The 24350-nt window shown below is 33.7% G+C and overlaps 3 protein-coding genes and 1 long non-coding RNA gene across 21 annotated transcripts in view; 2 read left to right on the forward strand and 2 right to left on the reverse strand.

The window, feature by feature from the left end:
• Liprin-gamma (liprin protein kazrin) overlaps nt 1–12005 on the forward strand; it is a 138898-nt gene extending 126893 nt beyond the window's left edge. For 6 of the 11 annotated variants that reach the window (XM_072014145.1, XM_072014140.1, XM_072014144.1 and 3 more), the window contains 5 exons: nt 1011–1200; nt 3412–3438; nt 5667–5687; nt 8037–8252; nt 8352–12005. In XM_072014145.1, the coding sequence (XP_071870246.1) occupies nt 1011–1200; nt 3412–3438; nt 5667–5687; nt 8037–8252; nt 8352–8579 (682 nt within the window). In that variant the 3' untranslated portion in view covers nt 8580–12005. The other 5 variants (XM_072014137.1, XM_072014138.1, XM_072014143.1 and 2 more) reach the window with 5 other exon arrangements.
• Nucleotides 12006–12667: 662 nt separating this feature from the next.
• On the reverse strand, nt 12668–15319 carry LOC139992876 (uncharacterized). Its single transcript, XM_072014149.1, has 3 exons — nt 15038–15319; nt 14213–14963; nt 12668–14114 (listed from the first exon to the last, which is right to left on the reverse strand). The coding sequence occupies exons 1-3, from the start codon at nt 15059–15061 to the stop codon at nt 12910–12912; spliced, it is 1980 nt and encodes a 659-aa protein (XP_071870250.1). The 5' UTR covers nt 15062–15319; the 3' UTR covers nt 12668–12909.
• A 1526-nt stretch (nt 15320–16845) lies between these two features.
• On the forward strand, nt 16846–23810 carry LOC139992887 (uncharacterized). The gene is made up of 2 exons (XR_011801232.1): nt 16846–17067; nt 23413–23810. It is a non-coding gene; the product is annotated as an uncharacterized lncRNA (long non-coding RNA).
• The window catches only part of LOC139992879 (thyrotroph embryonic factor), a 100649-nt gene continuing 93904 nt past the window's right edge, over nt 17606–24350 (reverse strand). For 4 of the 8 annotated variants that reach the window (XM_072014166.1, XM_072014165.1, XM_072014167.1 and 1 more), the window contains 3 exons: nt 24199–24347; nt 23431–23568; nt 17606–22751 (listed from right to left, as the gene is read on the reverse strand). In XM_072014166.1, the coding sequence (XP_071870267.1) occupies nt 22665–22751; nt 23431–23568; nt 24199–24347 (374 nt within the window). In that variant the 3' untranslated portion in view covers nt 17606–22664. The remainder of the gene's footprint in view (nt 22752–23430; nt 23569–24198; nt 24348–24350) is intronic. The other 4 variants (XM_072014170.1, XM_072014169.1, XM_072014168.1 and 1 more) reach the window with 1 other exon arrangement.

The following is a 24350-nucleotide window of genomic DNA, read 5'->3' on the forward strand; positions in this document are numbered from 1 at the left end:
CATCTGTACCCTGAATAAAACTCCTTTCTCGTATTCCATCGCACCGTTCACACACAGTAAAATTCTCACTTTGAAAGGAACCACTTTGGACCTGGTAAACTTTAAGTCAATAGCAACTTTCTTCAATACCAAGTTTCCCCTTTCACAATCAGATGTATTTTCACAGACGTAAACATTTTCTACGAATTTTTCACACGTATCAAAACTTGTTATTTTTCCTCCATTGAATCTTCGAGACGATGCTCCACGTTGTTTAAAATACTTACGTTGATTGATATCTACTGTTAGATTTTAGATGATGATAATACTTTTATAACTAGATTAGCACTATTAACACGTTCCACGTGGCGAAAGATTTAGGATTTAAATTGCAAAAATTGCTTCCGAATTTCTTAAATAAATCAAATTCTATTATCAAATTTTTCAAAAGCGTAATGTTCCTATTTTTGAAATATTATAATGGTTTCTCACTACCAACGCGTTTTACATCTCGAAGATGACCTCAAAAAAAAACTTTGAAATTGAATGAATAATCGTATTTCAATCCGTCATTACTAGATATCTAATATTAAATTCTACAAAAATAAAATAAGATTGTTTGGAATGACCATAGATTCCTATTATCAAATTCTGCAAAGACGATTTTCTAATCAAAAAATATTTCTGCCATTTATTAACAAAACTCTCTATCTTTTTACATCTACGATATCAAAGATCACAAACAATCCACAATCGCGGAACGTGTTAAACTACCACATAAACACATCCGTTCCCATAGAAAACCTGAAATTTGCTTCACACTCTTTTCTCGCATGATCAAACTAAAAGAGAAAAAGAATAAGAAAGAGATACAGATGTAAAGATAAAATTAAAAAATGAGGAGAGAGGTTCGCTGCAAAACGTGCCGAACGTGTGTGTGTCCGCGGTGTCGCCAAAGGTGTGTGCATATAAGCGGTCAGAATGCGTGTACGCAGAAAGGCGTGCATGTAGCGTGGTGTGCGTGTGTGTAGAAGTCAGCTGGAGGTGGTCCCGAGGAACAGCACCAGCGGGGGTCGTCCGATGAGCACAGTGAGCGCGGGCGGTAGCCTCGGTCGTGGAAGCAGGGCGCTACATCTTCAGCATCATCAGAGCTCCCTGTCCGCCCTGCACATGACGACCAATCACTCGGGCACTGTCGATAGACGCAGATCCAGCCTCAGGGTAACGTACCGTATAGATTCAAAAAGACACACCTGGTCCATTCACTACTGCACCGGGAACTCGGTGGTATTTCTAATTTCTTTGCCCTTATATTCTTCCTCGAGCTGGTGCAGAACACGATTCGTTCTTTGCAGATCGCTTGTCGTGATGTTTTATTACGTATCACTTTCGACTATTGAAAGTTAGTGAATTCCTTCAGGTTTATGTCTTTGGATGAGCAAAAGAGAAATATTTAACGCACCGTGGCAGGAAAAGTTATCTTATAGATTTTCATACGATATGGAACTATGATAGAGTTCATTTTATTCATTTCACTCATCAGTTTCATAGTTCATACTAATGTAATTAAGTAACTTCTCTTCTGCTTATTATTGATAATCCACTTTTCTCTTTCGTAATTTTAACTTTTCATAAATAATCATAGGAGAGCTTCAGAGTAAATTCGGGAGATAGAATTCGTATTTTCAAAGAATTTCTAATCTTAGAAGAGAGCCGATATTTCAGATAATTTTGAGATATGATTTATGATTTTCGTATTTTCAGAAATATATTTTCATGATAGATTATGTTACAAATAAAGAGGAGCTTTTTAAAGTGTAATTAGTACTAAGTATAAGTTTTATGAATCTACAGGAACTATTAAATCATTTAGAACACAGGTAGAAATGTACTCTTTGTAGCAAATATTATTTCCAGTCAATAATTCAATATATTCTCAAGGTACATAATTTTAAAAGACAGATTGAAAACATAAAAACTGACGAATGGCACAGTGACCTATACTTTCTCCTAGAAATACTTACGTCTAGTAGTAATAGTAGAAACCGCTGACTCGGTGTTGTCTGTAACTGACCATCACGTTCTACTAAAACTTGGGATATTCAATGTCATATGTAAGAGAGAAATCCGATTGCGTGATTGAAATAGCGATAGCGAACCAACAAAAAAGGCAGTTCTCTTCGTACAATGTTATCTCAGAAATAGAAAGCCTAAACAGAATGAAACAGAAAGTACTCATATTTTAAAAGCTAAAATTTTTAGTTCCTTACTCTATTGATTTTATTTAACAAGCGCAAAGTAATTTTATTGTTTAACGTCCAAATTCTTTAGAATTTCAATACGCGTTGGTGTTTTTGAAGATGTTTTTAGATAAATGCTAAATGTTTTTGGTTATATTTTAGAGTAATATTATTATTGACGATGTTGTTAACTGTTATGAATATTTGACAGAGATAATAGATACTACTAATTGCAAAAATCTTTATCTCGAAGCTCCAAAGAACCGCGATTAATAACAAAATTTAATTAACAGCGATCTGCTTTGAAAGATATCGTAGTCACAATCATTAGTCATGGATGACTTTCCTCCACATTCAATCATATTAACAAGACTACAATACCTAAATAACAAATTATTTTAAAACAGTATATATATAGAAAGCCATCACTGACTAACATCGTGTTATATAGTTACGCATTTAATGATCATTTACAGCGGTTTCTCGAATTAACTTTATCAACCACATTTATCATTTAAAACAAAAGTTTACTCTTCATTTATTATCGAATATAATTCGAGCCACTGCTGGTTAAAAATTTTCACTCAAATTTCTAAAATCACGTTAATTTCTCATCGTTTCATTTGTATATACATATATATATATCGAGTTCTTTATTCATTTAATTTCTCATTGGCACGATTGCATGGCATCGCTTAGGTAAGGACGCTCGCGCAGCATTTCCACCAGATAATAAGCCCCTTATACCTTAAGTCTTGATATACCCTCTTTAATAAGTTTAATCCTTATCGAAAGTAGCGTACACTTTGTAGATATAGACACAAAGAAATATCTCAAACTAGTTACTTCAAAGAAGCTACGCAACAATGTTTGAACATCATCGTTAACGGCTAAACATCACGCAAACATCAAGCTTTAGTCATTTTATCGACTATTGTCGAAACATCACGAAACTCGTAACATCAGTAAATTTCGAGGAAAAGAAACATCGTTGTATAATGTTAAATTTCTAGTCGTTCTTCCACGTGAACCAAGGATTAACGATTTCGAAATGAAGGAAGCAGAAAGTAGAGACTTCTATTCTATAGCTACAAGTGTGACGGAACTTTTCACGCGATAAGGGTTAAAAGCTGTGAGCTATGTGCTTAACCTAACGTTAATCATTCTCCCTGCATCCTGTGGATCGTCGCAGACCTGCAGTCTTCTTTACTTGAAAAAGGTTCGGTATATATGTATATATTTATTATATACGTATATGTATCTAGATCTGTATTAATTCATCGTTTCTTTCGCTACGTCTGTATACATCGATCTATTGTCATAGGGCTCCCCAATGATGAGTTTTCAAATCTGATCGAGAGGTTGTGTTTATTACAGAGTAAACTCCTTTCAAGTTTCCTCTATAGATCGCTTATGAGTCATGATAAATTGGAAAGATAGAAATTTTAGAAAACTGGACAAATTCTTTTTTAATTCTAATTCTAACTTTTGTCGTCTCCTTTTTTTTTTTTTTTTTTTTTTTGAAGGAGATATCAAGTTCGCAACTCTAAAGTATTCTTGAGGAAGCTTCGAAAGAATAGATCTATGAAGGAATGCATAAAGGAAACGATGATTGCTCTGTTAGTTTAATCTAAAAGATCAACTCCAATTTTCCATACAAAACCGAATAGTTCGTTCGTTTTTAATGTCTCGTTGCATTTATACATCGAACGACCTTCTGTGATAAGAATTAGAAACTATTTCCATCTGAGATTTGTCACGGAAACGGTAACGAACCAACGCAATCAATCGCAACCTTACACGGTTCCAAATTTTCTAGAAAACGTAGTAGATATTTCATTATTATCTTAGAGCATCCTTCAGAACGACGAGGCATCCTTCGCGGTGCTCAGACTCTCCCCGGGATGTCTCCTCGTGAATTATTTATTTCAAATGTCTAGATCTTAGCGAAGTGCTTCACAAACGTCTCTATAATTTACCAAGTTAAAGAATCTATTTCGCTAGCAACTATCGAACACTCCGCTAAAATGTAGACGATTCTCATGGATCTCGACCTCGACCGCACGGACTTCGAAAATACGGGTAAATGAGTACGAATTGATCATTGATACGATAATCAGAGAATCATTGGTACAATAATTTTCTCATACGTTAAATTAATTTTAAATGAAATTCATGGAAAATTTTCGTCGTCGGTCCGACGAGCCCGAGAAACAGAAATTCGTTTCTTCTTTCCGATTCAATACGATATTATTATTCGCCTGGAATTTATCATTGTCTTAGGAAAAAAAACCTGAAAAAAGAAAGAAAAAGACTGAGATTCAGGGTACGAGCGCAAATCGTATCGCCTGTAACTGTAGGAATTACGCAAACAGTCCTCTCCCTGTACTTAGTTATTTACTTGTAAAACTTGTAAACCCTCGTTGACGATTCTCTCCGTATGATCGCAGCGAATTACTTATTATCACGTTTCATAAGGATCGTGAGAATTCGCGACGTTCGCAAACGATGAGCTTAACGTAATTAAATTTAGCTGATTACCCGATCAAATATATTTTACCATCGTAATTCATCGAACTGTGAGTATATTGCGTGTTTTTACTGTTTTATTAGTGGAACGTTCTTTTTTCCAATTCTCTTTGACTTCTCGTTTCTTTGTGTTAGATCACTTATTTCTTAGGAAATTAGTAGTACGATTTTAGTGATTTATTATAAGTTTCGATTAGTATTATTGGACCGTAGGTTATTTATATGGTTATTGAATTCTATTTTATATTCTATGTTTCGTCGAAGGGATTTATCACACGTAACTTGAAATTGCAAGTAATTTAACTCAAAAACTTAAATTTTTGATCACTTAAGATCCAACGATATCAGTTATGATTTAAAATTCTAAAATATACTTTAGAAAATATCCCATAGAAATCTTCAATTTCTACTAATCTAAATATTGAAAATATCAGTGTTAATTAAAACAATGTTTTTCTGAATTTTAATCTCTAATCTCTTTTCCTGTTTCGGGGTAATAACTTTTGTTCCTCTTTTTTTTTATAAAGAGCTCGATGACTTACGATATAAAATATCGTGATTCCTAATTATTCTCGAATATTAGAAGATTTCCTTTGAAAGGCTGATTGTATCGCCGTCATACTGTAAACACTGTACATAAAGAAGTAACGATCGATTATCACGTTCTCCTTTTTCATGTATGTTAACCAGAGTGTCCTGTTTTTAAGAATACGATAGTTGTAATGAACAATCGCATAAAAAAGAGAGAAAAGAATACAAAAACAGGATACGAAAGGCAGAAAGTGCGGACGTTCGATTTTTAGCTATCTAAAACACTGATTATAACAATGACGAGCCATTGTGTAAATATAAACTGATGATTTCAATGTGGAATTCACAATGTGGGTTCTTAATCCGCCTTGTTTCGTCCTTTACTAGTTGTCGTGGAAGAGCTCACAGGTATGCGGCTATAACTTATTTGCGTATATCATGATAGATAATCATTTTTCTTTTAATATTCATTTTTCTTTTAATATTCATTTTTCTTTTAATATTCATTTTTCTTACAATACCTTATGAACTATTTCGTAGTCGTCATTACTAATTTTATGTTGGGCCCCTTTCATATATTAGATGAAGGATGTAATTACGTCGAAATTGGCTAATCAGGATTTAACAAATACGATACAAGTCATCAAAATCCTATTGACCCTTTCGCTATTATGGATAGCTGTAATTATACATGTTAAATTTTTTTACTGTGTACTATGGATATAGCAATTCGATCAAATCCATGATATTTCAAATGCAAATTTTTGTAATGTAAGTTACATACAGTTGTTTTTACACGGTGGATGAGTTTTACCATGTAAAAAACCCTTTAAAAAAGTCGGGAAATAATTGATCTGCAACAAAGTATAAAACTTGTGTTAGGGAAAATCAAAATAGTATTTCCTTCAAAAATTGATATTTTATTCATTGTTATTCTTTGTTACAACGAAACATTTTTTTATTACTGTGAAGAAATCATTTTCGTCGCTCGAAATATCCTTCACCTGACTGTTCTGTATCAGTTTAAATGACGTATGTTTTGGTTTTTATTTTAATAATCCTTTATAACAAGCCATACAAGATCTCAAATCCCTTTAAAATCGTGTAAAGCGTTTGAGATTAGTATTATTTACAGTGGAATAATGAAACGTATTAAAGATCGCTTAACTGTAACTAGATCGCGTTAAAGTGCCGTGTAAAACGAGTATCAGGTGTACTTAATCGTAACGAAAAAGGTTAAATTCCCATTTCATTCAATTTCTATCAGTATGCATATATATGTGTAAAAATCTCAGATTAGTTACCAAAGAAAAATATTTTATTTGCATGAATAAATAAAAGGATACTTATGTCTTAGAAGATATTATTTAATAAATTTAATAAATATTTATAAATATAAATTTCCAAATAATTACATTTCCTTATTAGCCAATCTTCGATTGATTCTCAACTTGACCGTAAAACATTTTAATTTCTATAGCTTCAAACATTCTCTTCTTTTCTTTTCCCCTGTTTCTTAGAAAATAAACCGTTTCTTCAGTTTTCTTGACTGTGCTAATGACTAACCAATCGTTGAGGTGAATCTTTAGTGCGATGAATTATTAGTCTTCCAAACCTGCAAGATCGTGTCTCATATTATTCAGAAACGACTTGGGTAATTTCGTGAAATCTAGATCCTAGAAATCTTTTTTCCTTTATGTCGCTGCACGTGCATCCCCAGCTTGTAGTATCCAATTATCCCTCACCTTCTCCCTTTTATGTTGTTCCAACGAAACTGTTTCGAAATTCGTTTAACAAGAATTCGAATGCCTTCTCAAAAGTAGAGAAACGTTATCAAAGAAGTCTCGGTTTCGAAACATTTCGATACTGCAGACTCAACCAATTCAACCACAGAGAACCATCTCTCTTCGAACATTTTGAAACGCAATTTCACAAGACCCGTCATCTTAGATACCCCGATAGCTCGTTTGCTCGTAGCATCGTCCCCTCGAGGAAGTCGAGATCCACAGATCCTTCGAAATATTGTAGGTCTCCGTATTGACGTGTTTGACAAATTTTATTAATATCTAATTAATAGAACGACAAAGTAGATATATCTTTTAATACATGGAAACGAATTTTTCTGCGGTTGGTATACGTTCTATATTGTGTGAATTATTGGTAGTGCATTGTAATTGCGAAACAGAAATATTTTTTGCTATATTTTCTATGTTTTAATTAAATATTCTAATTTAACTTTTTCACTCAGATTGCAAATTGCTACTTTTTCAGCCCTGGGATCATTGTAGTGTTATATTAATAATAGTATAGTAATAATAAAAAATAAATTTTTTTATTTACAGTAATTAAAACCTCGTACTTCTCAAACGAAATTAAATAATGAATGAATAAGCATACAGAATTCGTTTATACGGTGCCAACCGTAGAAAAATTTGCGCGCGAATGGAACCTCCCTTCTCTTTAAAATATTTGTTACCACCGTTACACCATAGCTGCAGTCAATTTCACGATATTTCAAAGGAAAATATTCCAATATCCCTGCAATATTGCGCTAGAAAAGGTATTCCAATATTTTTTCCGTAATATCGAGAGAAACGAATATTTTCTCCGCAATGTTACACCATGGGAAACATTTCAATATTTGCCCCACGTGAAACGTTAAGAACGAGACCTACCGTATTTCTCATATTACAAATGGGTCTCAAAACTATCTCAACCAAATGTCCAATTAATTCAATATTACACCTTTTTCAACAGGGATCGTTAAGCAGAGCTTTTGGACTCCGACCCAGAAGCGAGAAGGCCTCTCCATCTTCATCGTCGGATACCGGAAGCTTGGCTAGCCAGTATATGAGCAGCGCTCGCAGCAATTCTCCTCCACCCCCGCAACTGCCACCTAGACCCATCACAGGCAACAAGAGGCATCGCCGAGTGAAGAGTATAGGTGACATCGACTATATAACAAGCGCAGCAGTAAGCACGCCCGTTTGACAGGAGGGTAGGCCCCAACATCCGGGGCCTTATCGAAGCTTGAGCGAGCGAGGATACTCTTCATCGTACTCTTCTTCGCAGTACGGCTCGTATTCCGGCTACAGCAACGTTCTGCACGGCGATCAGTACCAGTACCAACAGACTAGTAATTATTATCAGCTGAAGGGCGGTTATTACTCACCACAGAGCACCGGGCCGCCATTTCCAGGGGTTCAGAGATACGGAAGCTTAGCGGAAGAGGCCTGGTCGTGCACCACGAAAGACGACTCTGGCAATCCCAAAACGAACTCCAGGACTTACCTAGCTTAGCTGGTCTCGAAAATATCCACGGTGATATCACGGTGACGATTTGTGACGAATCGAATCACCTCGTTTGGTTATGACTATTTTAATTAGGCTTGGTAACCAAAGTGTCGCCAAAGGGGACAGAGCTGTGATTTAACGTGGAAGAGCTGGGCTTGCCGGAGTTGGATTAATGATTATTAACCCTTTCACTGATGAATTGGCGCTTCGCTGCAGAGATAAGGAAGTATGGCTTGAGTCGGATTTGAAGTATCCTCTGGAAGGAGTGCTTGAAATGATATACCTCGGAGAGTTTTTTTTAGAACGCAGGATTATTGTGAAGTTACAGAATTGTTTATTTATGGAATTTGATATTGGTAAGGTATGTTAATTTATTTACCTTATGAACTATTTCATGGATATATGATATACATTATTGTCCGTAAATTCCCTCTACCATTTAATTACTGTTACTGCACGCAACTTAATAACATATTAAAACCTTACCAAGCATTCCGCTTATCTAAAATATTTATCCGGATCATCTTTACTCAGCTATACTGCACAAATATGTAAGAAGGTAATATCTGTTGAATAGCCAGTTTATAGCAAACTGACATAAACTTTTAAAGCTCGCTACGTTTATTGCATTTTGTCTAAAGATATTAAATTTATTATTTATTTTCTAGTACACTATTATATTTTAGTACGATCTTCCACTAAATGAAGATATAAAATGATCACTATTATTGAAAGATATCAAAATAAGAAGACACAAAGAAGCTTGTTTTTATACTTCTTTCCATAATTGGGCAGTACTTATGAAATGACATGCAGCTGCTATAACCCATTAGTATAATCAAAATTAACAGAAACAAGAGTGAAAGGGTTAAAGAATTTCAGTGGTATCGAAGATTATATGGTCGAAATAATACTGTAGCGATCGACAAACTTGGATGAGAGAACCTGATGTGCCTATATGGGGACATAAGAATGAAAAGCACGTATTTCAGCGTTCGCAAATGTGATATAGTCAGAAAGGAGCTTGATCTATCGTACGAAAGAGACTCTAACAACAAGTCCTGAACTTAGTCTGGTCGTATTAGTATTAAAACTCTCAAAGGATTTGAAAGATTACCACAACGATTGATCAGTTTTAATCCCACGAAGACAAGCCATTCTGTACAGTAATCGAATGCATCTCCGAAGTGCAACAATGCAGCAGTCAGATACATCCAGGACCAGTTTTATAGCGCATAACCTGTTAACCGGGAAAGACGAGTTAACTCGTCCTTCAATTTGCAAGTGTCATGAATTTAGCAATTTATTTATTCGAATATTCCTATTTCTAATACAACGTTGCATTTTTATATCACTTAAAATTAATACGAGACCTTCTTCAATTTTTAATTCTGTGCCAAAAAAAGCTTCTGGTTAAGGAACTACCCAGTTAACAGGTTAATGGACATTACGGATATAATAATAATAAGTCATCGGTGCAATTTGCATCAGTAGTATGAGCAGCAGAAGGAAATGATAATGAAATTTATCAAAATAATTTACGAATCACTGTGTAATTTTAATTTTTTACAGATCGAGCTTAGGCATACTTATAGATATTTTAATAAAAAAGAAAATGGTACTTGCTCCGAATACTTGGTACATTAATTTTGAATACCATTTTTCCTCGCATAATAAATATTTTATTTTCATCAACCGTGTAATTATGTGTAGGCAAGGGATGTGTTACATTGTATTATCCGTAAATTAAATTACGACTAATACTAACGCGATTGACTTTGCTGAGCATACTATTGAACCGAAGCAAATCGTCCCAAGTTAACGAAAGAAAACGACGAACAGTATTTAAATATGGGCGTTTAAAGTTACCTAGATGGAAACTTCTAGCAATTATCCGTGCAGTGGATAATTAATCGTTCGAATGTACAGACTAGAAATTGGATCCTGTTACCAATTTATATGAATCGTTATAATTAGACTGCGAATGTTTATGCAAATTAATATTTTTTTTTTTAACAACTAAATAGGAACTTGTTTCACATTCTACAAATTAAAACGAGTACTTTGTTTTGGATATTTGTGTATCTTTACATATAACATATATTTTACACATTTAAATATCCTATAAATGCATAAATATCAGCAGTCTAGCAATAATTAGCCGCAGTGCGCTGCCAAACGCGAGGTTTCGAAACGACTCATCTTCACTCTATCGTATCCAGGAATCGCAACGAAAGAATACGACCAATTAGGAAAAAGAATACGTATTTTGGACATCGATCGTGCGATTTTTCGAGTCCGAGTTACTCGTCGTTGTCCGAAATTTTCATTTGTACGTATAATCAGCAGCCGCGTTCATGCACACAATATCGATCATCGTTTCACGTAATTTTAAGAATTTACTTAGCCGTCGTTTAATTCTGGAATTAATTATAAGACTGTTCGAATTTGGAAGCTCAAGATCTTCTGAGAAAAAAGGAAGGAATCTTATCCTTCAAACTCGTGTGGAGAGAACAGAATATTACGAAGAGTTCTTTAAGTAATGGATACTAAGTGTATCGTAGTTAATAATTTGATTATCGATATTATCAATGTTATTAATATTACTGATATAAATAATTATAGAATATATTTACATTAATATAAAATTAATATAAAATATTTATATTGATATTATTTAATATTGATAATATTGATAATAATAACTTGAGAATAATTGCAAGCAGAATGTATTATCTTTTGCCTGTATCTACTTAAAGATACCGAATCGAAGAAGCAGAAGCAGAAGCGTACAGGGGCTTCCATCGAATTTTACATAACTATTCGAACACATTCAATAAACGTTCAGTAAAACTATACACCCATATACACATTCCAATGGCTGTTTCTCAACAAAAATCACAAAACAGGATAGGTAAAAACCTATTTTATTTATCGAAGAACGGATGTAGAATAGTTAGCTGAAAAAGAAGAAATCGACGACCAAACTACAGTCAGTTCTAAAATTAAAGAAAAGAGAAAGGAAGAAAGATAAAGAGAAAGATAGAAATGGACAGAACGATATTATATATTCTGCATTTTTGCATATCGTGCGTAATCTTGCTCGATATCCAAGAAACCTATTTTTTCTGCACTTTCGTTATCGTTTTCTACGTTGGTAATAACTGTATATAAATACATACATAAAACGATACGAAGTCGAAAAGTGGTGCAGATATGTGAGAAATAAAATATCCTTTTTCCTTTTTTTGTTTCTTCCAACGCACATAAGGAAAACGATGTTTGCAAATGATTAAATAAGCGAATTAAATAATATCATTTACGGAAACGTTTAAAACACCAGAGTTCGAATGGTGGTCATCGTTTAAAAAGTACGTGTTATGATGTAATTAATTGTATAACTGTTAAACAAAAAAAAAAAAAAAATGAAAACGCGTGCATGTACCGAATATAGTCCACGATGTATTTATACAGTCGTCTGTATACGATATTAATTATTATAACACGCTTTATAATAATTAATATTAAAGGAGAAAACGTCGGATATTCTGGATCATGTTCCAAAGAACCGCCAGAATTAAATCGAATCGCACGTTAAAATCCATTATTCTTAATTACGCTTGCGTAACAAGACGATATATTTTGTAGATAAAGAAATCTCAATAATTAATATTTATTCTTAGCATTTCTCATTGTATTTATGCTCGGTGTTAAGTTATACGATTAAATTGGAAAATTTTATATCCGTAAATTCATTTAATACGCGGACGAGTATTAACATCGTTTAGTGATCGATAAACGATGGGTCAATACTAATCCAAGAGTGATCTATTCACTCGTCGTCGTATACCTAAGTAATTTATTCGAATAAATTATAGCTTAGGTTTTTAATTTATTATGCGCGCACCCATACAATAATCACGATCAATCGAGATCGACGACAATTGTAACATTTGCTTTATAAATGTCTCTTAAACGATAACGCGACCAATGATCAGATGAAACAATTGTAAATGTGCTCAGTATCGTCTGTATATATTTGTGTGAATTGTATCTAAATATTTGGGAGAAACGAAATAAACGAATGCCTTCACTTCTGTGGAAGAAGTAAGATTTCCATCTCGTCCTTCTCGTTTATTTATCCACTTTAAAGTTGTTACATCTAGTTCCTATAAACGTACAAATATTAACGATATAATAAATAACTAACTCTATCAATCAGATTCTTCTCTCTAACTTAAAATAATATCATCAATAAAGCAATATAAAGTAATAATTGAATATTCCGTTATTCTAAATAATGAAATAGGAATAAGATATTTTACTAAAGGCAGCACTACAGCGATGAGTGATACTGATTATCAATAGCTAGCTTTATATTCATCATGTACGCGTAAAAAGCTGAGAATAATTCATTCCCTATCGCCTCGATACATTCGTACAAAAATGTAACAATCTTCGTTAATGCATGGAATATCCTATTTCTCGGAGCGGAGCTAAGATTTATAACATATTCTTTTAAATTTGCTTTGCAATACGTCCAGGAGAAATAAATAGCTTCGCATAAAAACTGTTTGGGATCATTACAATGTTCTACAATAACCATAGCGATTTTAAAACACTTAGTCAGTCCATCCATCGCGTTATCCAAGTATTTCATTTCTTGCAAAATATCATTAAAATAATTAATATCAGGCATTTGTTCATCGTTCGATTCTACGTAAAAATCTTTTAATAATTGTCTAAGTAAAAGTTTTAGCTTAATCATCACATCATTCCTTTCTTTGGACGCTATTGACGAATCTGAATTTATTAAATTAAATGCGAATGTGCCAATTGTCAGTAAATGTCCTGTGAACTGAACAGGATCTATGAATATTCTATTATTTATCACAATGTTATTATTCTGATATTTTATTGGAAATTTCTCTCCCCAACTTAATTTATTCAAACCATATAAGAAATCTTCTTTGTTGGTAAATTGCTTTATTTTGTACACAATGCCTTCAGATCTACTTTGTGTACCTTTACCAGTGTATGCATTCATTCTATCAAACTCTTCCTTTAGACGATTGATTCTCAAAGCAGCCTTAAATTTTTCAAAGATGGTACCTTTAGATGACTCTATGAGTTCACCAGCCAGTCTGGTACTTAATAGAGCATTGCTAAAGAACAGAACATGCGAAGTGAATATAACTATATCCAAAAAATCAACATCTCTTTCTGTTTTGTATTTGTCAATTAAACAATATCCTTGATAAACTATACCAACAGCATTCATTGATAAATTACTTAATATCAGAGAATTGTAAGCTGCTTTAGCTGTAACACCCACAGTGCTGCTTTTTTCAAAAGCTTTAGAGAGGAGCATAGTTCCTCCATTTGCTCCTAACGATAAGGCTGTACTACCTATTCCAAGCCAGGCAGAAAATGCTTTCTTATTTGTAGGAATAATGGATTGTTTGTGCTTGGCAAGATCTACTAATTTATGAGAATTTCTTGCAATAATCCATGTTCCACACACGCCACTCTGAATAAGACCTAATGATAATAATTTTACTCAATTAATTGAGATGAAAGGGAAATGGAAATTGAATCACTTTTGTATCCCTATAAATGAAACAATTATACAATCATACCTGCAGCAAAAACAATAGGTGCAATAGGTGTTAACAAGCTAGCAGCTCCAAATCCTATAGTAGTAGCTACAGACAATGTATTTGCAGTTATATCGATACCTTTAAGAACTTTAGTTTTAACAGCACAAGCAGGTGAGTCTAATATCTGAACCCATGCAGTTGAAATATATTCTGTAACTTTATAATTTGGATTATACTGATACAAACCACCCTTTGGTAAAATCATAGTACACTGAGGCAATGTATTATTTGTTACATAATCATTCCAAGTTTTATACATTCTACCTTCATTGTCAATATAAGATATACCATATGTTTCTGTTTTTAGCTTAAATATTGGTACGCTACATATGTTATTAGATTCCTTGTCTGATTTATCATTTTTTTTATTGGATTGCTTTATATCTGCTTGTAAAAGTATTACATTAAATATAATTCCAATATAAATAGTACTATCCACTTTATCTCTTCCAAACTTCATTATCTGTTGATATATTGTATCTATAGCTTTACACATCCTCTTATCGTACACTATTTTACTAAATATATCATTCTTCTGATTATTTCCTAATGTTTTACTTTCACAGGTAACTGATATTTCTATCTCTTTATCAACTTTAGGAAGACCAAACAAGGCATATCCGATCTTATGTCTTATAAGTTCATAATTTTCAGAATCATATAAAAACCAATCAGGAAGCAGTTCATAATAATATTGCTGATATTCTTTGGCAAGTTTTATTGCTTCTGTCTAAAATACATCAAATTATAAGTATAGCATTAAATAAATAGCTGAAAATTAATGATAAAGACATATAAATTTACTTTTTCGTCGTTTAAACAAGCCATATCGGTTTTTAAATATAATAAGAATTTTTAAAATACTTTTTAAGCTTTCTTAAAATACACCAGTTCGAATAATTACACCAAAAAGGGTATTTATAACTGAATATAAGATAATATGATTAACACATATGATTTCCCACAATTATCTAACGATCGTAATTATGTTTAACTGCAAACAAATATAATTTTAGTTATTGCTCGTATAAGCGATGGTTAAATATTACTTTGAAACAGCTTGCTGTAGAGAAGTATAACACAATATATAACCTTAATATATAATATATAACCTTAAGCGTGTATGCAAATTTCTATTCGTATAAACGTTAGTATTCAAACAGGATATTCTCAAAAGACGAATAAATTTTTTATTAGAACTATAAATAAATTAAAGACAGATGAAGGAGAACAGAAATTTTGTGTACAACGAGGAATCCCCTTTCTAGTAACATATGTTTTACCTCCCTATATAACACTACATTTTACGATTATTTCATTATATAGAAAAATATTGCGAATATCCTTTTTGCATTGAAAATAGAATGTAATTATTAAAGATGAATAATAGTGTCATTTTCATTATTTTGTCACTAGAACATAACCGAAGAAATAGTTGAAACCAGGTGACCAACATACATTTGTATGTAAGTATATCAGGGTGAATAGGGAGATCATCCATGCAATATTAACAAAGTCAGTAAAATGATGCGCGATAAGAACAAGGACTTCTAACGGCCAACGGCAGAACTATACTCGCGTTTCGTCCTCTGAAGTATTTAGTGGAAGGAATATACGTATCCACGGCGATCTTTTTAATACTTACCAATATTTACCAATTTTCTCGAACTGTTTTGTCAGTTTTTGTAATTTCCTTTAACTAATGGGAATTAGATATATTACGCCTACATTACGTATATGTATAATAAATAATTTTGGCGCCTCAGTAATAATTTTAATTACTTTTTTCCATTTAATAATATCAATATTTTATGTTATTCCTCTTATGAAGTAAATAAAAAAACTAACTTGAAAATATACATTGAGAACTAGCCGATTTGCACACAGACGCTTACCCCCTAACATTCTTCATATCGTTTACACTTCTCGCATATTATCGCCCTCTTCGTTTAGCACAAAATATATATATATCTGTTCTTATCACGGTTGTATCGCTTTCTTTGTTTAACACCGTCCGTGTCGTTTGTCCTCGTCGCATAGTAACGCCATCTCTTTCTACCAATTCTTGTATCGTCTATCCTTGTCGCACAGTATCGCCGTCTCTTTCTATCGCCGCATGATTATCTGTCCTTGTCGCACAATATTGCGATTCTACTCTACGGACGAGTCATGTACTGCCATCTTTCCTTAACTGTCCTAACCTATTGTTCTTTCCATGTTTAACAGATGGCAGCACATGACTTATCGCAGTAATAAAATTTTGTCTATGGATAAGTCATGTACTATCCGTAGACAAAACTTTATTACTGCGATAAGTCATGTGCTGCCATCTGTCAAACATGGAAGAAACAGCCGGTTGAGGCATTTCAGGATAGATGGCAGTACATCACTTATCCGTAAACGAAAATTTTATTACTGGGATAAGTCATGTTCTGCCACCTGTCCTTAAATGTCCGAACTTACTGTTCTTTCTATTTGCAGTAGATAGCAGCACAGGGCTTATCAAAATACTAAGGATACAATATTGTTAGACATGAGCAATGGTAGAAAGAGATGGCGACACTGTGCGACAAGGATAGAGTATACGAACACCAGAAAGAAAGAAAGGGCGATAGTGTGTGACAAGGACAGAGTATACGAATGCCAGCAGGAGAGAGCAATATTGTGCGACACACAATTCTAAGGACAAACAATTCGATGGCGAATTCACGGTATTCAACAGAGACAGAGACAGAGATGCACGTACAAAACTGTGCACATTTGTTAGTGAACTGTTCCTTACGCTGCTGATATTGTCCAAAGAATCGTAAGAGAAATAAATCAACATTCTTTCGGTGCATTTGTGCGTACTCTCCTTACAATTATTTTGTTCACTCAAACATTATTTTGAATGTAAAGAAACGTTTGTACCGTTTTCATTCAAGAATCATCGTACGACTGGTACTAGCCAGTCCACTTCGTGGTTATGAAATCTATTATATCAGCGTGATTAATTTTCAGAAACCCACCATGAAACACACTTTATATTTGTACTATATCGAGGCCACTATAGTTTCGCAAGCAAGTAATGAATCATTGCTCGTTTCTTTTGTCAGCTATTTTAAAATTAAGATCGCTATATATTCTTTCAATTAAATATAGACACAGCACACATGAAATAATATACTAATGTCCTTTAAATAATCATAGATTATTCCCACTACTTTCTGCAACTGATTACTCGAACGCTTATCGTTATTTACAATTTGATCATATCAATAGTGACAGAATTATTAAATATTCCAGGCTATTTAAAGCATTTCAGCGTATATTACCAGCGTAGTATTAAGTTTAAACGAACAAATGGATACGGGATTAGGTATAACAATATAATTCAATGAAAACAATAACAAATACATATATTTCTCGAAATGTGATACACTTTGACGTTGGTGGTCGTATTTTAATTCTCGCGTGTACTGTTTTCTCATCTTTTTTCGTTTCAAATGGATCGGATGGCGTGTCATTTAAATGGACGCGGCGACGTCACCTAAAACTCTTTCCATTATGTTGCATTTATTTCTGCTCTTTTCTTTTCTGCTTTTTTTTTTGCTTTTTCACTTTTTCTTCCGTTCTGTCGTCGTTAAATTCTAATTGGAGCAAAGCTGTCAGTTGCATCTACCGTGTTTTTCTCTAATTTTTTTTTCTACGATTTCTCCTTTACGACATTTTTTCTCTTTATAGATTTTTTTTTCTTTTTGCTTCGCTATCCTCTGACTGCAGTATTCAGCGCGCGCGCATACGCCACGTGCGCACGCACGTGGTCACATTGTTTACCTTTTCTATTTCCTTTGTTTTCATTTTACATAACCAACAAACACTATTGCGCTTCATCGTTTTGTCATTGTTTGAAAACTGTGCCGAGATCCAAGACCGGTCACTTAGAAAGCTACGAAGTAGTTTAATTAATTAGCAACTTGTACTAGAAGGTACTTATACAAATATCGATCTTCGAGAAACGTGAACGAGCGTCTCTTTTTCATTCTTGACTTTCTTTGCTTTCTTTTTTTTTCTTCCTTTTTTTACATCTTCAGGGCGACTGTCGACGCAGGGATTATTTATAATTAGACCGCGGATATACATGGAAATTCATATCTTTATGAATATAATTTACAGAGTCCACAGTCTATTTATAACAATCGGAAAAGAAACAAAAAATGCCTGACTTTGTTGTAATTTGCTGCTAGACGCTACTAATCGCAGTTACAAGATACAAAAAGTACGTTTTGTTAGGCATTGTGTGACAATTTTTCTCATTATTCATATTTAAATAGCTTTCGATGCATCAGATGTTACAATCTAATGAGTTCTGTTTATCTTTCAGGTAATCAGGCTGCATGCCAAAAAAGCGACGTGTTTTATGTGTGATCTGATTGAACAATGAGTGCGGAGATGCTCCTTGCATTGTATGTTCTTAATCTAATGGTATCTGTATTACCTCATTCTATCACGTTCCTCACGCATGGAGTTTGCAATGCATTTGTAAATGTTAAATGTTACATTCGTAAATCGCTTTTTTGTTGTCTAACTTTTGCCTTTCATTTCTTCTTCACATTCAAGTAAAGGGATACGTCTAAACGAATTTTTCCAATCGTATTTTACTAGGAGCCGAATCACGAGTCTAAACTGAAAAAGCAATTCGCGTGTAATTTCGTTTTTGTAGTTACGAGATTCACCCGCGTATATACTATAAACTACACAAAAATTTCATACTATACAACGTGCATAAAATCTCGGCGAAAAAAAGAAAAAAAAAATATATATATATATATGATAACAAGACGTAAAACAATTTTCCATATCGTCGACGCGATTAATTATACATGGACTCTGTATCCAACTAAAATTTACAATTATAAAATAGAGTCGATTCTATGAAGTTTTAACGCGTGATCGCAAAAGTAAAGAAACAAATGTACAGAGTACGTATACTTTAATTAACTAGAAAATGTAATTGCCATATAAAAAACTGGCGGTTTCGAAGCGAATCTGTCATTGGCAAAGCCTTCTATAAAATTAATTCATCTTGTATATGTCTACAAATATACACGTATATATGATAGTATCTATGATGTATCATATATATATCATTATACGTTATAAGCTCTTTGAGAATTCGTGTAGTGTAGGATCAAAAGGAACAGATAAAAAATGATAAAATAACAAATCAATAATGTAACAAATGAATAACAGGCGCAATATAAAAAAAGTTCCACCGGGAACATACTCTTAATGCCGATTTCACGTCGCAGAAGGTGCTAAAAAACATGTGTATATAATAATTATACTCGATTATTGTCACTGAGCGTTGCAACGAGCAGAATCCCTTATCATTTAGCGCATCAACAGTACATAAAATATTAGTCGCATGTGTATTATTCGTGAAAGGCGCATGAGTGGGCTTAGCTCATGATTACTCTTCTTTTTCGCATTTGAATTTCTTTGCTTTTCTTTGTCAGACAAGAGGAAGCAACTACGAACAGAGATATACGTTATTTATTCTTGTCCGAAGGGTAGCCCTTTTAATACACGATTTATTTCTATGATCATGTGTATAACTCTTGCCGTGGCGTCATTAACAATGGAACATGCAATTGCTTTTTCTTTCAATAAAAAAGTACTCTTCATCTCCTTTTTAAGAATGATCATTATACGATTCTCTAGAATTTTGATTTATGCAATTATATCTTGCCATAAGAAAAAACTAATAGTACGGTGGTACTTAGTAAAAAATATTTACAGATAACAATAAACATTTAAAAAAGATCCAAGTTGTATGGTGCTTGTGTGGAAACATATTGAAACAATGGGCAAATGAAATATAAAGAAGATAGATATCAAGAGATAAATAGATAGATAACAGAAATATATTATTAGCAGCAGACAGATAAGTATAGAAACAGAAGAATAACAATAAAATAATGAAAAACTGAAAGGAAAAGAAACAGGAATGAAGAAATGAAGAGCTAGATTTAATAGAAGAAATAACAGAACAGGTCAAACGAATGAAAGAGTAGTAGAATTGATAAAAAAAAAAAAAGAAAAAAAAAGGCTAGAAAGAAGAAATTATTTGCCAATAATATATCCATTGCATAAGAAAGGAAAGATGGAAGGAGTTCCAAATTATTAGACCACTGCTTTCCTAAACTCTGTATATAAAATATATACTGAATATTGATAAAATTGAAGGATGAAGTAGAAAAGTAAAAGATAAAAGGGAGGAGCACCATAGACAACATCTAATGAGAATCCATTGTCGGACAGCCATCGACTATGTCGAAGCATGATAAAACGATAATAAAAGATGCGTCGCGACGCTTTCCCCGCACTCGAGAGAGTGTATGTTGCTCTTCGAGCGACTCATCCAACTGGCATACAACCGAGCGCCGAAAAAACGAAACGCTACAGAGAGAAGAGAGATTAAAACGTTATGTATGAAAAAAAGAAGCACTTGATCTCTATCTTACGATAAAAACAACTAGAATCACTTGTGTGTGTACCATCACCACTTGTGGGATACGCTACAGTAATTAACGTTTCTTAGAGAACTAGGACCTAGTCCGTGCGCAGAAAAGCGTCGTTCTCCCAAGTATCCTTCGTTCGTAATTAACTCTTTTTCCTTTCTTTGTTTCTCATTTTTTCCTTTTTCTTAACAAATCACCAATTACGGATATTCTTTCGCTTCTCGTTCTTCTCTAATATTAAAAGTTCCATTAGAAAATGTTACAACCAATATAAAATTCACTGGATAGTTTTTTAAAATATAATGCAGATAGGTTACAAAACCACATCGAAATACAATAATGTTAGTTATTGTATTTGGTCAATTTAGACGTCATTCAAGAACCTTAAAATCACTGCTTCATGGCTCGTTTGAAGTTAGACTACCGAGAAAAACGTTAGATCAAGAATGTATCCGCAATAATCAGATTTGGGGGCTGCATTGTATAAGAACCAAACAGAAGCTCGAGAGTCAGCGCGTGATTAAATAGACGCTTAAGGATCGCTTGCGGCCGTATTTTCCAACTATCGATCATTTCTACGCGCGCCTATCTGTGTTTAACACATTCGTACATCTTTCACTTATTACTCTAATCAGCTCCAGCCCTGTTTATGTGGCGATTACCGTGTGCGTGTCAGATGTTTAGTAAATACAGTTAAGATAATTCTTCCAATAGATCGCTTTTCCTTTAATTTTACTTCAGTAAATTCAAATCTTCCAACTATATCATTAATAGGAACTTTCTAATCAAGTAATTAATGAAAAAGTATCTTAGATCAGAATTAATTTCAGATGGATCAGTTTCTTTAGTGTTTACAAACGTAAATCTTATTTAAAAATAATTGTAAAATCATTTTGATTGAAATTGAAATATTACTGTGCATTGAAATGGAAGAGATATCCAAGTATACAAATTATTATGTTTAAAAAATTAAGGCTTCAAAAAATACTACGGGCCTTCTACTGAACGAATTAATTGAGATTAAATTCTATTGAATCTTCCTACAACACAGTCAATAGAAAGCGTTTAATTGATTGATCAACGTGCCCGACGTAAAAGGAAAAGTTTCAAAGTGTCCTGCCGTTTATGCATCATTCGCATCTGGCACGCACACTACCGATTCCACGGTCTGCGGTTCCGCGTGTATACGTGTATGCGTATGTCTCTTTATGTATATAGATATATACGTACGCGTTCCTTGTATATATGTGTATACATATAATGCTCGATAATGCGTTGCAGCGAATTGATATACCCGACTGGTTAATACACCTGCATGGTATATACATGTACGCGTATAAATACATACACGTGTGCATGCGGTTGCGCGTGTACACGCGCGCACAGAGTCACGCTTACAGACAAAACATACACACGGCCGTGTATGTATGCATGTATACATATATAATCTAACTATACATATAACTATGTACACTTTTTTTTGAGAGGGTGGCTTCCAGGGGCTGAGTAAGGGAGAAAGGAGTTCAGGAAGGACCAAAAGGGAATGGGTTAAAAGAAATTACATGTGTATGTGTGTGTATGTGTACACATTTTGTGTATGTATATGAGCATGTGAAGAGCGAAGGAAAGAGGAGAAGAAAGATGAATTAGCAGAAATTCTCATCGAAGGATATCTTCGGGATTAAGGGTGGGCTGGTTCGAATTTATCGAAGATGGACTTGCGATTCGGCGCGCTTCTTCCTTTTCCTTCTTCATCTTCTTCTTTTTTTTCGTTTTTTTTTTCTTTTTTTCTATTATTCTTCTTTCATCCGAACTGGCGAAAAACCTAAGTGCTGCGACTATAGTGTGTGGGAGGAGCTGGCACAACAAACGCTCGTGTCTGTATCTTTTTTAATACCACGACGAGCTGTTGCTTGCCCGGCGTACTGTTAGACGTCCGTGTATTTGCTCAGCTTGTCACGCAGCAGCATGTTTTCGTTCTTTAACCGGTCCAGTTCCTGCCGCAGGCCCATGTTCTGAAATTTTGCATTTTTGTTTTGTGAAATTATTCTTTCAATTAAAAATAGAGTGTAAGTTATCGACTGTGATAATACAAATATTATCCCAAGGGACAAAACATTTCATGTAAATGATGTTTTAACTCAGAACAGGATGATTCTTCCATTGGAGACTGATACAGTATAGTAGAAGTTTTATTTGTACAGAAAAATTCATCTTGGTTTTTAAGATAGGCGAATGTTAATCTATATTTATCACTGAAAATGTACTTGTACTTCAAGGTGAAGGGATTTTTTTATAGAAGCAAAGATAAATTTATAGAACATATAAGTGACTGTGCATTGTACATATTCCTTTTCGTTGAGATAGAATCATACTGTTCCATGCTTGATATTAGATTTTGTTTGACATAAAACATAGTTTCAATGTATTTGTACAGCAAAGTAAAGGGTTCTCTTTTATAGAAACAAAGATAAATTTGTAAAACAATTAAACGACTTTCATTTTATGATACATATTTCTGCATGTTTGAAAAGGAATGTTGCTGTTCCCATATGTGTCCCATAACAAAAACGATTCTGTTTTACATAGGACATGATTTCCATTACATTGGCGTAATTCCATCAATACGACGCAAAGACTGAGAGCCTAGTTTAAATGTGTATTCTTTAATTTTAGAGGCGTGGGAAGATTTACTTCTTTCTCGAGGAAGCCGGCCCTGAGAGCGATCTGGTTCTCCTTCATGCGACGTGCATCCCGCGATCGTTTCGCTGCCATATTATTCTTCCTACGACGCGCCCAGTATTTGTCATCCTTCAGGTCATCCGGAACGAACTGTAGCCGGTAGCGGGGCATGGAAAAGAGCAGGAAATTAGAACGAACGTAGAAATTGATGTATTTTAAAACTATAATGAGAAATTGTAAAGAAAAACTAAAACCCACTCTGATTTCTTAATGGATATTGAAAATCCTATTAAAGATCATAGAGTGACTGTTAAATCTTACAAATTGAATTTCAATAAATTATTTATATGGTTCTAAGAGATAAAAATAAAAGAATTAGTTGTACAGTAGAACCTCTGTTTATTTTATATTTTAGGAATATTATAATAACCATACTTAATGAAATACTTTCTTTTTCTGTTCTCTAAATTCCATTACTTTGGCTTTAAAGTAAGAAATATTTCAAATAATAATTATATGTCTCAAATAATAATTCAATTAAATATGAGAAGTTCGGCATCGAATAAGGACATATTTGATAGAGAAGAAAAAAAAAATAATAATAAAAGGATAGAAAACGAGATAGAAAATACAATGAAAAGACAAAGAGTAGTGGTAACAAAAATAAAACTAAAAGATGTTATAAAGGATCGCTCTTCCTATTGATTCAATGCTTCGAACAAGGAGATTTATCGAATAATGAATGAAAAATATTCAATTCGAATATGACAATCAACTGACCTGCTTCCGTGATTTCTTGATCATCGGCTGCGGTTTGAGCTCCTCGTCGGAGAAGGCCCGGGTACGTGGATCGAAGTCTCGCCCCGATGAGGCCATCGAGAGCGCTACAAGAGACAAGCCATATTGTATTCGTGATGAGTCCTCGGAATCTG

The sequence above is a fragment of the Bombus fervidus genome, chromosome 12, assembly GCF_041682495.2.
Source record: "Bombus fervidus isolate BK054 chromosome 12, iyBomFerv1, whole genome shotgun sequence".
NCBI lineage: Eukaryota > Metazoa > Arthropoda > Insecta > Hymenoptera > Apidae > Bombus > Bombus fervidus.

Bases quoted from the DNA above. Each gene is read 5' to 3' on its own strand.
- LOC139992876 (XM_072014149.1), bottom strand. From the start codon at position 15,061: ATGGCTTGTTTAAACGACGAAAAA. The intron at 14,964-15,037 runs GTAAATTTATAT...GATGTATTTTAG, and splicing joins CTTGTTTAAACGACGAAAAA to ACAGAAGCAATAAAACTTGC. The intron at 14,115-14,212 runs GTATGATTGTAT...TATTATCATTAG, and splicing joins ACCTATTGTTTTTGCTGCAG to GTCTTATTCAGAGTGGCGTG.